At 47.2% G+C, this 15,755-nt stretch overlaps 2 protein-coding genes across 2 annotated transcripts; both read right to left on the minus strand.

Moving 5' to 3' along the window:
- Positions 1-1,565: 1,565 nt before the first annotated feature.
- Positions 1,566-5,924, minus strand: RBM15B (RNA binding motif protein 15B). The gene has a single exon (XM_081184809.1). The coding sequence runs from the start codon at positions 5,848-5,850 to the stop codon at positions 3,076-3,078; it is 2,775 nt and encodes a 924-aa protein (XP_081040935.1). The 5' UTR covers positions 5,851-5,924; the 3' UTR covers positions 1,566-3,075.
- Positions 5,925-8,372: 2,448 nt separating this feature from the next.
- On the minus strand, positions 8,373-15,048 carry MANF (mesencephalic astrocyte derived neurotrophic factor). The gene is made up of 4 exons (XM_081178195.1): positions 14,890-15,048; positions 12,989-13,116; positions 9,932-10,073; positions 8,373-8,803 (listed from the first exon to the last, which is right to left on the minus strand). Exons 1-4 carry the CDS (start codon positions 14,975-14,977, stop codon positions 8,619-8,621), a joined length of 543 nt encoding a protein of 180 aa, XP_081034321.1. The 5' UTR covers positions 14,978-15,048; the 3' UTR covers positions 8,373-8,618.
- Positions 15,049-15,755: the final 707 nt, after the last annotated feature.

Here is a 15,755-nt window from a genome sequence, read left to right on the forward strand (position 1 = left end):
CACTCACCCTCTCCCAGTAATTGGAGTAAAATAGTCACTGGGATGGTTGCATTTATTAGAAAGCCCTGCTTGCAACCCAGTCATGGAAATGGATTTAACTACCTTCTATCCTTTCTTCCTGTGGCTCCACTCCATTTATAACGGAGCAGATTGACTTACTGCATTGCGGGCCTTAGAAATAAAATTTAGACCACATAGGTGGTGGTAAAGGATGAAGTAATGTTCACAATGGTCTTAGGTCTGTGCTTGATAAAACTGCAATGGAATCATACCCTCACTACTACTCTCCTTTGGCTATGCTTGTGTTTCATGGGACTAGCGAGTCTGCATTTAGACTTCCATTTGCTTGGATCAGAACAATGATCCCATCTTTTTCTGTTTCTTCCTACCACCTGGCTAAAATGTGTTTTTCATTTATTTTAGAAGTTTAGAAACAAAAATATATTACAAAGTTAACTTTTGCAAATAGCATTTGTGAAGTGAATATTCTTCAGAATCTAGAAAAAGTTGATGTTTTTGCATATATATATATATAATCTCCTTGATTTTACTGTATCACACGTTGACTACTTTTCTAAAGAGAGATTTAGAAGCACACAAACAAAATCCATCTATTTAAACGTTTTGGAGCGGATATGGAGAACCTTTGGCCTTCCGAAAGTCGCTGAAGGATGACTGGCCATTAGCCAGGCTGGCTGGGGCTGGTGAGTTGTGGTCTAGCAACATCTCGAGAGCCAGAGGCTGACCTACATCTATCTTAGAGCTGTTCAGAACTATTTTTTGGACCACTTACGATTTTTAACCAATAGTAGACAAAAATTGCATACATAAATGGGACTTACCCTGCTCAGTACACCCACGTGTTCCCTTTTTACAGTAGAGTGGACAGAAGGCTACCATTAAACAACATTTACTAGCATCGTTTGCTGTGCAAGAGAGGGCTCTAATCATGTTAGTCGCTTGGTTAGTGAGACTACTGGAAAATTGTATCTTAACAACTCACAATGTGGTTAAAAAGAATAAAGAACTAACACTAACAAATGAGAGAGGGTGGAAGTTCACACGAGAGCAACCTCTAAATCACAAGCTGGTATTTCTTGCAGGTAACCTTTCAGAGGCAAAATTTAAAAATTGTATTCGTTGACAACTTACCTCTCTCGGATGCTTTAATACACATCCTAAAAATGTTTTAACCACCACATGGCTGGCTTAGAAATAATAATTTGCCAATCATTAGTGTTGTCTCTGCTTCCCTAATTTCACTGCACAAGAGAACTGGTAATAGTTGGAGGATAGAGAAGCAGAGAATGGCGAAGTCTCAGTATTTATGACCTTGGTCTGAACAGGGTTGCAACCACGGATGGGGCTGTGTAGGGTCATAGCAGTTAAGTGGATCAGCACATGTCAGTCCAGGATGGGATATGACACTATATGGGATGCTACACTGTAACCTTGTCAAGCTTACTTGTCTTCAAACCTTTCTATCATCCTCCCTGTCCATTATTTCAAAACATTCCACATTCCTTGAAAAGCAAGCTCTCGGAAAGAGAATTATGCAAGCTAAGTGAGTGTGCATACATCTATTTATTAATTGCATATTTTAGACACAAGTGGGCATACCCTGGTGCAGAATGTGGCATAAACTCTTACCGCAGCATACACGCACGCCTCCTTAGACTATCTCTTACAGTTCATGCTTTCTCCTTTTTACCCGAGGACCACTTCACATAAAACAGCTTTCCTATGTACATCCCCTGTGACAACTCTAGCCTGCTGCATGTGTGTGGACACACTGCTAATTGCAATGATCTGCTCATGTGAGAAAGTGTTTGTGTATTTGCTACACATCACCAGGTATGTCAGGGCTGGGGAACTGGTGGCTCTCCAATGCCCATCAGCCCCAGCCACCACGGTCAGCGGTTAAGAATGAGGGGAGCTGCAGTTCAACAACATCTGGAGGGCCATGGGTTCTCCATCCCTGAGTGCCATTTTCTGTACCAAAATGGTTATGACCAAAAGAAATGCTATCTAGGGAGGTGGGCCTCATAGAAGGAGGACCTCCTCATTCTCTGTGCTAATTAATCCCAGAGCAATGCCAGAAAATGAGTGCTCAAATAATAGGCCGGACAGAATTTGCCCACCTTGTCCTAAAAAGCAGTGCATCCACCTGCCTAACCTACTGTATATAACAAGCAGAACTGTATATAACTGCAATATAGGACACACGCTATAAGCAGGCAACTTGGTCAAGTTTTTATTGTTTATTTTTGCCACTGGAGCTGATGAACATAATCATTTAGATTTTGTTATCAGATCCTACTCAACTGCCTGGTTATTTGTCTTCCTGAGTAGCCAATAGTTCGTACTCAACAGAAAAATCTAAGAGTAACTTTGAATCTGCAATATAATCAATCCAACAGGAAACACAATTAACAGAGGAGTTGGGGTGCACCCATGGTGCAGCCTATGTTTTATTGCACCAAGAGTTGAGGACTGCTAAAACTTTTTAGCTTCACAGAGCTGTTCTTTGGCTACAATCGTCTCAAAAGCTCTCATCCACCAAGAAAAGGTTGGTCCAATAATGGATACCATTACCTTTCCCACCTTTTTAAAAAAATTCTGGCATTAACTACCTAAACACAGAGAGAAGAAGCAAGCAGACTTCAACTATCAAAGAAATCAAAATAGCACAAAACTGGTATAATAGTGTTGAACAGCAGTAAAAGGAAGAACTGTCTGAAGTACGTTATTTGCTTTATCTATTGGAACCAGCCATTGGCAGACTACAGAAACCAGGACACTGCACAAAGTTAAAAATCCATCAGTGAACAAGGCTTTACTGACAACTTTCCATACATTTAAAAAATAATAACACAGCAGACAGTGTCACATATTAAAACAAAATGGGATTAAAATGGTATTAAAATTAGAAACTAATTAAATTGTAGAATTTTTTGGAGGACTTTTGGAGCCTCGCTCAAAAAAATTGGCCTTAAAAGCAACCAGGCTGTGTGAGATACAAAGAAATATGGAATCAGCAAAGAGGGAGGAAGGAGAGGAGACAGAGAGTAAATACTAGGCAGTGTCTTTGACTATCACTATCACCATATGCTCTTCTTCTAACTTTCCCAATGTTCTTAGTGCGGACTGGAGGTACTGCTGAGAGAATTCACAAGGAGGGAAAGCATAAAGCATGCCTGTGCTGTCTTTACCCTTCGCCCCTCCCACAGGAAGGCTGATCACCCCAGCAGCCTGTTTTTGTTTCAAGTAAGAGACCAGATTCCTGAGAAGCCGTCTTTGCAAGCCAGGCTCTACCACAGGGACGGCCCCTTCAGTGCTTGCTCCTTGAGCAGTCTGGGTAGCCAGCAGCACAGCATAGCCATTAGGGCTTCCTTGCTTGATACGTCGAGTTACTTCATCCAGCTTGGGCTGGTCAAGCCGAAGTCTCTGGGCGATCTTGAGCTGTGTGAGCTTTCCACCAGACAAGTGGTCTTTCAGAAGCCCATTGATAACCCCCAAGTCGCCTTCAAGGATGTGCATAGATGTAGGGAAACAGCTGTTTTTCAGGACAAGTAGCCCATTCCAGGCAAGCTGCAGAGTGTGGGCATAATCTGATAAGCTTTTTAATTTCTTTGTTTCAGATTTGGACTCTTCATGAGTCTTTGATTCAGCCTCAGCAGTTCGATGATTGCGTTCGCTGTCCCTTTTCTTAGGCTGAGGATCAGATGTTTCACGGTGAGGCTTCTCCTCTGATGCATGCCGGTTGTTCTGCAGGGAGTTATTCTGCTCTTTCTCCGTGGCAGACTCTGTGGTGTGGTTCTCCTTCCGAGCCCTCTCTGGGCTGCGATCTAAAGTTGGCCCACCAGGTTTTGTCCTGCCTCTCTCCTCATAGGGCGAATGGGCAGTTCTCCCTCGGTCACTGGAAAGGCTACGGCGTTTACGCCTTTCCTCCCATGGTTTGAGCACGCTTCGGTCACTATCGCTGCCCCAACGTTCTCCACTTCGGCTGCGTGCTGACTGACTGTAGGTCTCCAAATTATTTCTGCGCTCTGCATTTTTGACAGGGCTGGTCCAATCAGCCTCTAAAAAGCCCCTTTCCCGGTCTGAGTAGAGGAGATGAGGAGGAGTCCTGTCTCTCACCCTTAAGTCTTGCTCTAGACTCCTGTGCCTGCTGTAGCCTTCAGGTAGCAATTCATAGGGTACAGGCAGTGGTGCAGGTTGATACTGCTGAGGGTAGCGTGCCTCCTCAGCTTTGGCAAAATCCACTCGAAGTCTCCTGTCTGGCCCACCCAAAGGGAAGCCCCTCATTTGTGCACAGGCAGCCTGGGCAGCGTCTAAACTTTCATATTGAATGTAGGCAAAACTGTCCCCTTTCACATAGTCAATAGTCCTAATGCTTCCAAAGCGATCAAATTCCCTAGCAAGGGCAGCTAGGGAAGTACTTGGACCAAGACCACCCACCCAAAGTCGGGTTGTGGGGTTGGCTTTCCCATAGCCAATTTTGATAGGGTTCCTGCCAACAACCCGGCCAGACATGGCAACCTTGGCTCGATGTGCCATGTCCAGGTTCTGGAACTTTAGAAAGGCATAGGCTCCACCTTGGCCCCTTGCAGGGCGCTTGATCACCACTTCCTCAATGATGCCGTATTTTTCAAAGGCACGCCTCAGTTCTACCTCAGAGACGCTGTGGTCCAGATTGCCAATAAAGAGATTACGAGTTGCTCTTTGATCATCCTCTGGCATAAGATCCTCTTCAGCCACTATGGGATAGCCATAGGGACGGCCGCGCTCGTCGTACAGTCCATAGTAATCCAGCACTCTCTCCCGCTCCCGAGAGAGACCCAAGGCAACAGCTTCCAAGGCAAAGGCTGCAGCGGCAGCATGTCGTGGTCTGGGCTCTCTCAGCAAAGGGGTGGCAACAGGAGAAAGAGATCTCTGTTTATAAGGATAAACACCATGGATTGGGGGCAGGAAAGCCATGGGTTCAGGGGACGGGGTAGGTGGGGGCGTGCGGCTTCGTCTGCCCCCTCGCAGGTACACAGGCTCCACCTTGAGGGGGCGATCGTAGAGGAGAAGCTGCCGGGCTCTGGCATGCCTTCGAGCATCTCGGGCGTCCGCCGGGTGCCTGAAGTTGACATAGGCAACGCGGCCGAGCTCGGGGGTATGGGAGAGCTTGACGCTAATGTCACTGGCGCCGCCGCTAGCGAACCTCTGGAACTGGCGGAACAGACCGTCCTCCAGAAGCTGGTCCGGGAGGGCCGGGCCCAGGCCACTCACCAGCAGGGTCTTGTACTCGCTGGAGCCGGGGGGATCCCCGGCCAGCCCCACCCCGGCCGTCAGTCCGAGCCCCGGCGCCAAAAGCAGCGACGGCGCGGCCACCGCCGAAGGCCCGCCCAGCAGCAGAGACGGGGCGACCACGGCGGCCAGAGGCACTTTGGCCTTGGCGGCCCCCAGCGCCCGCGAAGAAGACGACGAGGACGAGGAGGAGGACGGGGGCGGCGGCACCGCGGCGGAGGCGGCTTGGCTGCTGCTGCTCCTGGCGCTGGACGAGGCGGCCCCGCGGTGGTTGGAGTCGCCTCCGCCTCCGGGTCGCTCTTCCCCGCGGTGGCTGCGCGAGCTGGAGCCTCCCGCCGCCGACTTGTCCCGGCCGCTGCGCGACGAGGCGGAGGCGGAGGCAGAGGACGACGACGAGGAGGCGCCCGAGCTCCGGTGCGGGCCCCGCCGGCTGCTGCTCCCGCCGCTGGCGCCGCTGCTCTCGCGCTCCCGCTCACGGGGCCTCTTGGCCGAGGAGGCGCCCCGCGTCCCCCCGGACCCCGCCGGGCTGGAATCCCGCTCGCTCGCCCGCTTCATGGCTCCGGGGCCCGCGATTCAGGAGGCGCCTCTGGCGGCAGCTGCCATCTTGGACAAAAGGGAACGAGCAAAGGCGGCTCTGCCCAGTTGCCGCGCCGTGCGCGCCGACGACGTCATCAGCCCGCGACCCCGCCCCGAGCCAGCCGAGCGACGGGCCGCGTCCGTAATGGCTCCGGCTGGACGCCGCGGCCGCCGCCCGAAAGCCCCTCCTGCTTGCGCCCGCCCGGCGGCCGGCAGAGGACGGGGAGGCGAGGAGCAAAGCTGCTCCGTGTTCCCGGCCGGGCGTTGCCGCCTTTCCCGCCTCCACGGGACTTACCTGCCGCTCAGGCTGAGGGAGGAGTAGAAAGTGCATAGCAAGTGAGAGCAGGAAGGCCAGGGCTTTCCCCCTTCCTCTGGTCCTCTCCCTTTTCTGCAAGTAGAAATAAAGCGGATGCCACTTTCCCTCTCTCGGCCAAAGCGCGCAGCCTTCGACGAGCGGCTGTTAGACGGAGGAAGGGAGCAACCGGCGATCGCGCACACGTGCAAAACAACTGGTCTCTGAGCTTTGAAGGGCAAACGTGAATTCACAAATAGCACTTGCATTACATGCCGTTAAAATAAAATGTGCTGGCAGAAGCTGCAAAAACAAGGAAACTTTTATATTGCTGCAACGGTAGTTAATATCCATGTTCCGTACGTAGAAAGTAGAAAAGATGCTGACTGTTTTGCCTACAACTGCACAGGATAAAACTTGTTACGTAAAGGAGCCACGCTGCCTTTTTCATCTATTCAAACATAGTGTTAGAAACAGATATGAGAACCAGAAGCTAAATGGCACCTTAAACCTAGGTTATGGGTGCAACAATGAAATGTCTAGGCGCACTTTTTAAATAACAAGAATACAAAGCTGAGAATAAATGAACTGCAGCTAAAATATGTTCATTTTTCACATGTCTAGTCCTTCTCCTGCCCACCCCCCTAATATTCTTTAAAGGGTTTCTTCTCCAGTCTTCAGAATAGCTGGAAGTGGGGAGGCAGAAAAAGGTCCTCCTTTCCTTCCACTCTCCAGTTCTAATCTGAAATCTTAAGCGCAGTACTGCACCCAGAACTCAAAAACTAATGAAATTCATTGTCACAAAATGCACCTAGAACAATGGGAGTTTCAGACACTGGATATAGCTAAGGATATGCTTAAAAAAGTCAAAATCCTTTCATTTTGTATTACCTTGATTAAAAATATATACAAAAATACTGCAGGCCCCTTCAGAACCATGCTGTCCAGTTATTTTGTCCTAGCAGAGATCAGAGATGTAGCACATAAAACAGTAAATGTGCATGAGATTGTGCTGTAACAGAAGTTTAAATATATGATGTACTTTTCAAAAACACTTTTCTGTGGGGTGGGGGAGGCTATGCAGGTGGGTAATTTGTCAACAGTAACTGCCCTAAAGTTCATGTAGTTTAAAACATGATTTTTTTCTCAAGAGCAATATATTTTTCTCTATGATGCTGTTTTTAGCCAACCTTTGGTGAGAATTGAGATTTTGGTAGCAGCCACCCATATATGAAGGGTTTAGCTCACAGCTGCGTTTTGTGTGGATGGTCATTTAAAGGTGTCTCCATAAATGACCTGGTACAACACACTCTTTTATTACATTGGTATATATTAACTGCTTCTTTTACTTACGAACTGAAGTTGCCAAAAAGCTTTCCGAGCATGAGTGAACCCGAAATCAACCCCTACCCATTTTTTTAATTATATCATGGATATACAGAAGCTACGTATTCCGGATTCAGCTGCCTTACATAGATGTAGCTGGTCAGGATTGTATTCAGTACTGTATTGACAACTGTAAATACAGAATCGGAATACAAGGAAGTTATCTTGCATAGATGGTGTCAGTTTACCTCAGAGCTGTAGAAAAACAGCACTCAGGCTGATTGTAAAGCTGTACAGGATCAGGGGCTTAAATTTCTGAAAGCAAAGTACCGTTTTTTTAACAACTTCAGGTAGCACCAACTGGCTCTCAAATACTTTTAAGACCATGCAATAATCCAAAGACCAAATATAGCACACATGTTCACCTGGATGTGAAGTAGCAAAATGCAGAGATTTTACAAGGCATTAGTCAGGAGAGCAGGTATCTCAGAAGCCACACTAGCCCATAGATCAGCATTTTATCAAAACATGGCTATTATTAGGGCTCACCCATTCTCACTCATCCCATTCCTAAAAGCATGGGTCCAATAAGTATTCTGCTTCTCCTGTGAAACCACAGGTCCAAGCAATTACTTGTTTCCCTCACAGCTTTCTCTGGAAAAACCTGCTGAATCAGAACAAATGCAATCTGTGGAAAACCTGATTGCAGTTTGTTCCGATTCATTGGTAAAAAGCAGGTTTCCCCAGGGGAAAGCGGCGGAGCAAATGGAAGTGTAGATGAGTCCTAAATCTCAAAGCACCAAGTACGAAGTAAGGATCTGTGTTGGCATCAGCCAGACTTGCATAAAATGCATACAAATCCTATTAATGCAACTGACAAGACTGGCTTTCTTAACTTTTATTTCAAAAATCCCATACATACGTCGATGTCTTAAACATAAACTGGAGACAAAAGAAATAAAAACTTGAGACACGACGAGGCAGTTGAACCAGCATTGCAAGAACCGCTTCACTTTGACACTTGAAACCCAGTTAAATAAGTTACAAAAACAGCTTTCCAGAAAAGAAAAAAGAAAGATTAACATAGTTTGTGTTTGATTTGCTAATGATCTAGAGGCCACTGTGGTGGTCAGAGGTCTGTCCGTGAACTGGCTGCTTTTGGTGCATACTGAGGCATCAGTTCATTGATTTTCCGAATGTAATCTGACTTTTCTGCACAGCCTTTGCATGTTTCACCCCAGTCATCTAGAATCTTCTTCAATTCTTTGACTCTCAGTTTCTTCAGGTCCACAGTGCTCAAGTCAATCTGTTTATCTGATAAAGAGAAGGGCATATTACTGTATGAAGCATTGTTAGTCCACAATTTTAACTGACCACAATTCAGAAATTTCAGGAGGATTTGTTCCCAGTTCAAGTATCATAGGAATGCAGCCTTAGACACAAAACATGGCTATCACATAGCTGAAATAGTACAAGTCATAGCACCTCCTAGAGACTACTTTCATTAAGAGCACAAGTTTTCACAGATAATATCTATACTTGGGGAAGATAAGACACTCGAATGTATAGTAGGAGTCGAGAACAGAATGCAGTTAACGGGCTGTACACTGAGCACTATTGCAGATGAACGCAGTGATGGGAGCTGGAATATAAGAGGTCAAGCAATCACTGAGGTATTTTGCACTGGAGTTCTTCCTGGAGGCAAGGGAAGTGGCCTAGTGGCCCTTGGCTCAGTGACTGATGTCAGAAGCAAGAGTGTGCTGCCCTTCATCTCAGACATCCCTAGGCAACAAGCGAACAGCCCCAACTGGACACAACGGCCATGTGCAGATTATCTTTCAACTATGTACTCCAATTCCCTGGTTTGTGACAAAGCATACTTTGCCTGGTTGGAATATATTAGCTAAAATGAAAGTCTGTTGGTGGGAGCTGACAGATAAACCATAATTTGTCCGTTATATGCAACTTAGCTCAACCTTTTGTCTGAAATCTGATCAGTCCATTGTCACAGTTCAGCATCCTCACCATAAAACTACTGTCTATGAAAAACCCAATAGCTAGATAAATTAGACGATGATCCTCTATAGCAAGGCGGAAATCTGTGGCCTTCCAGATGTTGTTGGACTCTTATCAGTTCCAATATGGCCAATGGTCAGGAATGACAGAAGTTGTTGTCCCAACATTTGGAGGGCCACAGATCGTCCATTCCTGCTCTGCTCCTGGAGAAAAAGTTTTATCTAACTGATATGCATAAGAGCTTATCTTTTACTTGGAAGTAAGTTGCACTTTCTCCAATGGGGCACACTGCCAGGCTAACTCAAGATGACAGCACAAGTCCTCTCTACCACAACGCAGCCAGTAACTTTAGCACTCTTGCTCTCTCTACATAAGGAAGATATCAAGGAGCAAAGTAACGATCACTCGTAATCTGCTTATACTCACCATATTTCAGGTCACAGATCTGACTATCTTTCTTCTTCAGCTTCTCACAAACCTTGTCAACAGGGATGTGATTACTTAGGGGTTTTGACACCTCATTAGTTATTTTAGTGGCTGCATCACTGGTTGCTCCAATGTAATAGCACTAGAAGGGAATGAATAGAAAATGAGAGGTCAGGCAATGATTTTAAGATAATTTCTTCTTGGTTGAACCTTTTCAGAAGAATTTGTCTCACACAGGAAAGTGCTGGCTGTTAGCTTAATTAGGAACTTTTAGTGCTCCAAGGAGTTCCTGCTTTTTCTTTACAGGAAATATGCAAGATCAATCACACCATTCAGAGCCACCTAGATCTGGAATGGGAACATGTGGTCCTACAAATGTTGCTGGACTACAACTTCCATCATTTGTGACCAATTGCCATAGTGGTTTGTGACAATGGGAGTTGCAGTCCAACAATGTCTGGAGGTCCACAGGCTCCCCAATCTTCTTAATGGATCAACATGACTTATTTGATTATGGGTCACCTGGCTTTTCCAGACTATTTTTTAATCTAAAAAGGATATATTTGTGAGAGCAGGCATCATAGACACAACTAGGTCTCCTGTCCTTACAATTCACACAAGAAGTTTATTTGGCCTCAGAACCCCAAGAGAAACACAGAACCATTCTAACCCAGCCCATCTCTGCTTCTGCCATCCCACTTCATTGTCTACCACTTTAGAATCACTGAGCATGGGACTGACCAAGCCCTTTTAACCATTTCCCCCTACATTTGCAGGTGAACTTTGACAGGTTCCAATCACCCAACATGGTAATGATGCTGCATGATTCGCAGGTGGATGGTCCTGCCCATCTATAAAAATTGGCCCATGGGGCTGGGCTGGGGGAGATAAAGATCTGGCCCACCAGTGCCAAATGGTTCCCCACCCCTGCTCTATGGGGAGGGTGATCATCTGCTCTGTACACAGATGATCTCAGTTTCAATCTTTGGTGTCTCCAGGTAGGGCTGGAAATGCTCCTTGTGTGAATCCCTGAACTGCCACTACCAGTCAACATAGACTTGGGAGTGGAGATGCCTAGTGGTTGGGTCCCTTTCTCTCCAAAGGTCAACTTCGACAGCTGGGCCACCCACCAGTCAATTACCTGATGCCAGCAAAGGGGTTTGCTGAGTCCCTTTTATGGCTGTCAGCACCGATTGGCTAATAGTGCCAAGAGCTGTTTTTTGAAGGAGACTGCATTAGGGAATTTCTGTTGGGAACTTCCTAGTGCAGCCAGTCCCCCATGACAGTGGTTAACAAGGATCAATCAGATGTACTTTAACCTTCCAAATATTCTTTTGCAGCTACTATCTTTACATGCCCCACAGATAATGACACATATGATATCATATGTGAGGCAAGTGGCCATGGTTTGAGGGGGGGGGGAGGAACATCAGGGGCCAAATTAGGGCCCCTGCTAGGCCTAATTAGGCTCACAGGGTAGACGTTCCCTACTGCTGCTGAGCTAGATAGATCAATCATTTGACTTGGTATAAGGCAGCTTCCTATATTCTTCCTCCCCTCATTGCAGCTTGGTGGTAACTGGAGAAAGAGCACAACCACATTTATCTGTCTGTCAATAGCAAGGGGAGGATGTACCTCACACTGTCTTGAGTTGTACCTAGTCCCAAGCAGTATCAAGCCCCACTACTTGCTTATAACAAAGACATCAAGCGGACATATTACACTCCATGGTTTGAGACAACTTGCAGTTAATTGCAGAGTCCTGGCTTTGCTTCGTGTGTATGCTCGTTTCCAGTGCAACCCACTTTCTACTTTGTTGTGGGTTGATTTAATGAGCTACTGACTCACCATTCAAGTGGACCTTGAAGGGAAATCAGTTAGGTCCTGACTTGGCATTTGAAATGAGCAAAGAATGTATGAATCCAGCGAAGGGGCCGGATTCAAACTAACCAGTCCTGCTACTGGAAACCCACACAGACTTTTGCTAGTGCAACAGGTCTTCCCCAGCCTTTCCTTCCAATTGGCTGTGTGTGTGTGTGTGTGTGTGTGTGTATTGGGAGAATCCCCAGAACAACACATTGGGGTTCAATGGAGGAAGAGGGGAGATTGTGCCATCAGGCAAGCAGAAGTGCTTATACTAACAAAGTGCTCACCTTGGTCTGGATATTGGCATACACACCAAGGTTGACGTTTAAAATTAAAATTGACAAGACAAAAGAGCTGTTGGTTAAATAAAAATGTTTTCAGAGACTAGGCATAGAATGTATTTTCCCCAGGGCTATCAGCTCTTGGAAAAACCAGGTCCATGTTTGGGAGGCCTCTTGGAAAGAGCATTGCTCTCAGCTGCCCAGGTGGTGACTACTGTTAGAGAAGCACTTCTGCACAGGCTTGTGTGGCAGCTGCACTCTTTAAAACAAAACAAAAAACAGGTCTACGCCTTGTTACATATGCCCCACTTACATCTAAGTTGGATGACTGCAACACTTTTCTAAATTTATTAAATAAGAATTTCTTATAAGAATCTCAGTGGTGCTTGAGCGCAATACTTTGTCAGCGCAATACAGGTGTCTTATAAGAAGCTGTGCATTTAGTATTGTGGGCCCAACTCTATGGAACAACCTCCTGGCTGAGGTTAGATAGGCCTCTTCCCCACTAAACCTTCAGTGCTTAGTGAAGCCCTTTTTATTTCAGCCAGCACATTAAGCAACTTTTGTATGCCTAATTTGAACTGATTGTATCTCTTCTGTATCATTATTGTAGGCAGCTTAGAAACTACAGTGTGAACCCATTTATAAATTGTTGGAAATAGATACAAACAGACAGACAGGTGTATTCACTATTTCCTCTTTGTCTTAAGTTATGTTTTTTATTCCAATTACGACCAGAACTTGACCAGCTCCAATGAACATTCCCTCCTTCAACTGTCACATGGCATTTTTTAAAAAAACTAAGCCTGTGCAGAGGGACTCTCATTTTAATTAGCTGCACAAACTGCCTTTTCAGCTGAAGAATGAGGTAAAAATGTTTTAAATACATAACCCAGTTACAAATACTTACCAGACGGTTCTCTTTGCCCTTTGCTTCTTTACAGGATTTTAAAAGTTCTTTTTCAATACTGTTTGGTGTGAACTCAACATTCTTCTCCTTTAGGCTCTGGTAGAATCTTCCCAAGAATGAAACACACACTGTAAAGTGAAGGAGATAAAATGCTGAAATGAACTTCTTCCCTGAAATTCTCCTCTCTTCTTTTTAACTTACACAAAATGAACGAAGCATAGCAGATCGAAAGCCAACACACTAGTGTAGAAGATGCTAGATCTAGCCACCCTAATGTGATACCTTTTTTTTGCTGCCACTGCCAAAATTAATGGAGAATTTGAGGGGCGGGGAGGCGGATGGTGTCAGCCACCTGGACTGGGGCATCACCTCTGCCTTATAAGATGTTTTTGCCTTGGCTGAGCCATATTCTCTCTGTTACGATCAGGAGACTATAGCTGAGATGTGTTTGATTTCTGAAATGCAGAAATTCTAGGGAAAATAATACAACCCAGAATGGTTGTGTGTTATCAACCATGAATTAGCAGCACTCTGCACATGATTAAAAACACTATTATTCCTTGTGTTCCAAGGATGAAACTTTGTATTGAAAACTGGTTCCAGAAACAAACTTTGGCTTCAGTCAAGTCATGAAACAAATATACATAAATAAAAGCAGCTCCTCAATCTGCTGCTCATTCAGTTAAGGGTTGAACAGTTAGAAATCCTGGAACAGAGTCTTCTGCATTAGTGTGTAACCAGGATCATAAGTACCGTAGAGGAAACCTTCAGCCTGTGGGTGTAACCATTTACTAAGTCATACAAGGGAGGACCCATACATGCCATTACAATTATAGAGACTATATAACACTGTAGATATAATTCACAGCGTATCCTACTTAGTATCAATCTGAAGGTCACGACTGCAGAAAGGAATGAGGTAAGAGATTGTTTAGGCAACTTATAACCCACATCCTAGGACTTCTGGGCAGGTCACATTAAAGCATAGCCTGCTTAAAACGCATATCCAAAGGAGAAAAAGGGAACACATTAATATCAAACATAAAAAGCACTGATGCCCCAGAGTCTGAAAAGCCAGTCTGATTTCCACCTAGTGCCTGCGTGCCAGTAGTCTGTGGGAGCAAAGGAATTTCAGAAGGAAAGACATTCCTGAGCTAGGGTGCCACAGCAGAAAAGGCCCCCACCCACACACCAGCGTCAAGTGTATAGTTCCCAGCAGCAGGAAGCTGAGGGGGGCTTCCCTGGAAGCTCCCAACTCAGGGGCAGGAGCATACAGCCCAAAACCTGGCACAATCATTTGAACCGCCCTTCCTTTGCTAGCAGCAGCAACAAGGGATCAACCCCACTTCTTCATTATGGAAGCAGGACCCTGACAACTACCATGAGTCCCCACTGCAGTAATGGTGACCTCAAAGCTACAACAAGACATGTGGGTCTATCCCTACTCCTTATATAAGCAGCTTCTGGGGAAACCCCTTTGGCAGCTGCATCTTCTCAATGGGCTTCACAGCGACAGAGCAAGCAGGACACTTGAACCCCCTCCCCCCTTCTTCTCCAAAGCCCCTGACTGATGCTCGCCTTCTTGGTTCAAACCGACTCCCTGGCTGGCAGCTACAAGGGCATCTCCTTCCCCATGGCAGCCTTGCGATGTGGGGGGTCCAGCGTCCCTCCCATTGAGAGGAAAGCGGCACCGGGCCGGGGAAAGAAGCGTGGAAGCAGCGGCTGAGGCAAGACTCGCCTCCGGTTTCCAAGCCAAGGGGAGGCCGTGTTCGTGAAGGGGAGGCGCCGTTGCCACCTGGCCACCCCAGCAACGCGCTCCCTCCTTCCCTCCCTCCGCGAAGCCCCGGGGGCCCCTTCCGCCCTCCGCTGCCCAGACCATCCGCGCGGGAACGGCGACTCACCTTCGCAGTCTCCCTCCCGCAGAGCGTGGCTCTCCCCAGGGAGCAGGATCAAGGCCAGCGCCGCCCAGAGCCCGTTGGCTGCCCGCATCCTCCCTCTTACCTCCCGCCTCGGCCGCTCGCTCGGCTCTTACTGAAAAAAGCCCCTCCACAGCCGGCACCTTGACGACACGCTCGCCGCCCACTCGCAACCCGATTGGCTGCCCTGCCCCTCTTCCTGCTACGTACGAGGCTGCCATTGGAGCGCTCCGTTGCAAGTCTCCACGCTCCCTTTCCCGGTTGGCCAGGCGGGCTTTCGGGACAGTAGAGTTGGCGGCCGCCGATTGGACAAGCCGCCTCCGAATGAAAACAGGCAGTCGTCGCGCACTTTGAGCGCCAAGCGTGCCCAGCGGCGGAGCCCTAGCAGTTTACGGCAAAGGTGTAAGGAGGCGGAGATCGCCATATTTGTTTCGGGCACGATTTCGCGCCGTCACCACTGCCGGCCCGCCTCGGGCTGTGCTTCCCACGGCCCTTGAAGCGCAGAGGGGCAAGTGCACGTGTGGAAGGAAGGGCCCATCCCCGAGCCGGAAGCTGGCGTTTGTTAGGAGCCAGTTCTTCCTCTTTACGAACGAGCAGCCTCTTGGTTAGGAGGTGGCGGCATTGCAGCAATAGGAGCGCAAGTGGGACCGGAGCCCAACTGCGGGAGACCAGTGGCAGCTCCGGGCCTCGCGGGTAAAATATAAGGCCTGCTTTAAGTGGGCTGCCATTAATCCAAAGGATGCACAAGGGTCATCCAAATCGTGAGCTCAGGGTTTCAAAATCGGCCTGCCATAGCGAGGAGAAGAAATTTGTAGTAGCGGCTGTAGCAACAGCAGCAATAAACATTGGTC

Source organism: Podarcis bocagei (assembly GCF_964188305.1).
Source record: "Podarcis bocagei genome assembly, chromosome: 2".
NCBI classification, from domain to species: domain Eukaryota; kingdom Metazoa; phylum Chordata; class Lepidosauria; order Squamata; family Lacertidae; genus Podarcis; species Podarcis bocagei.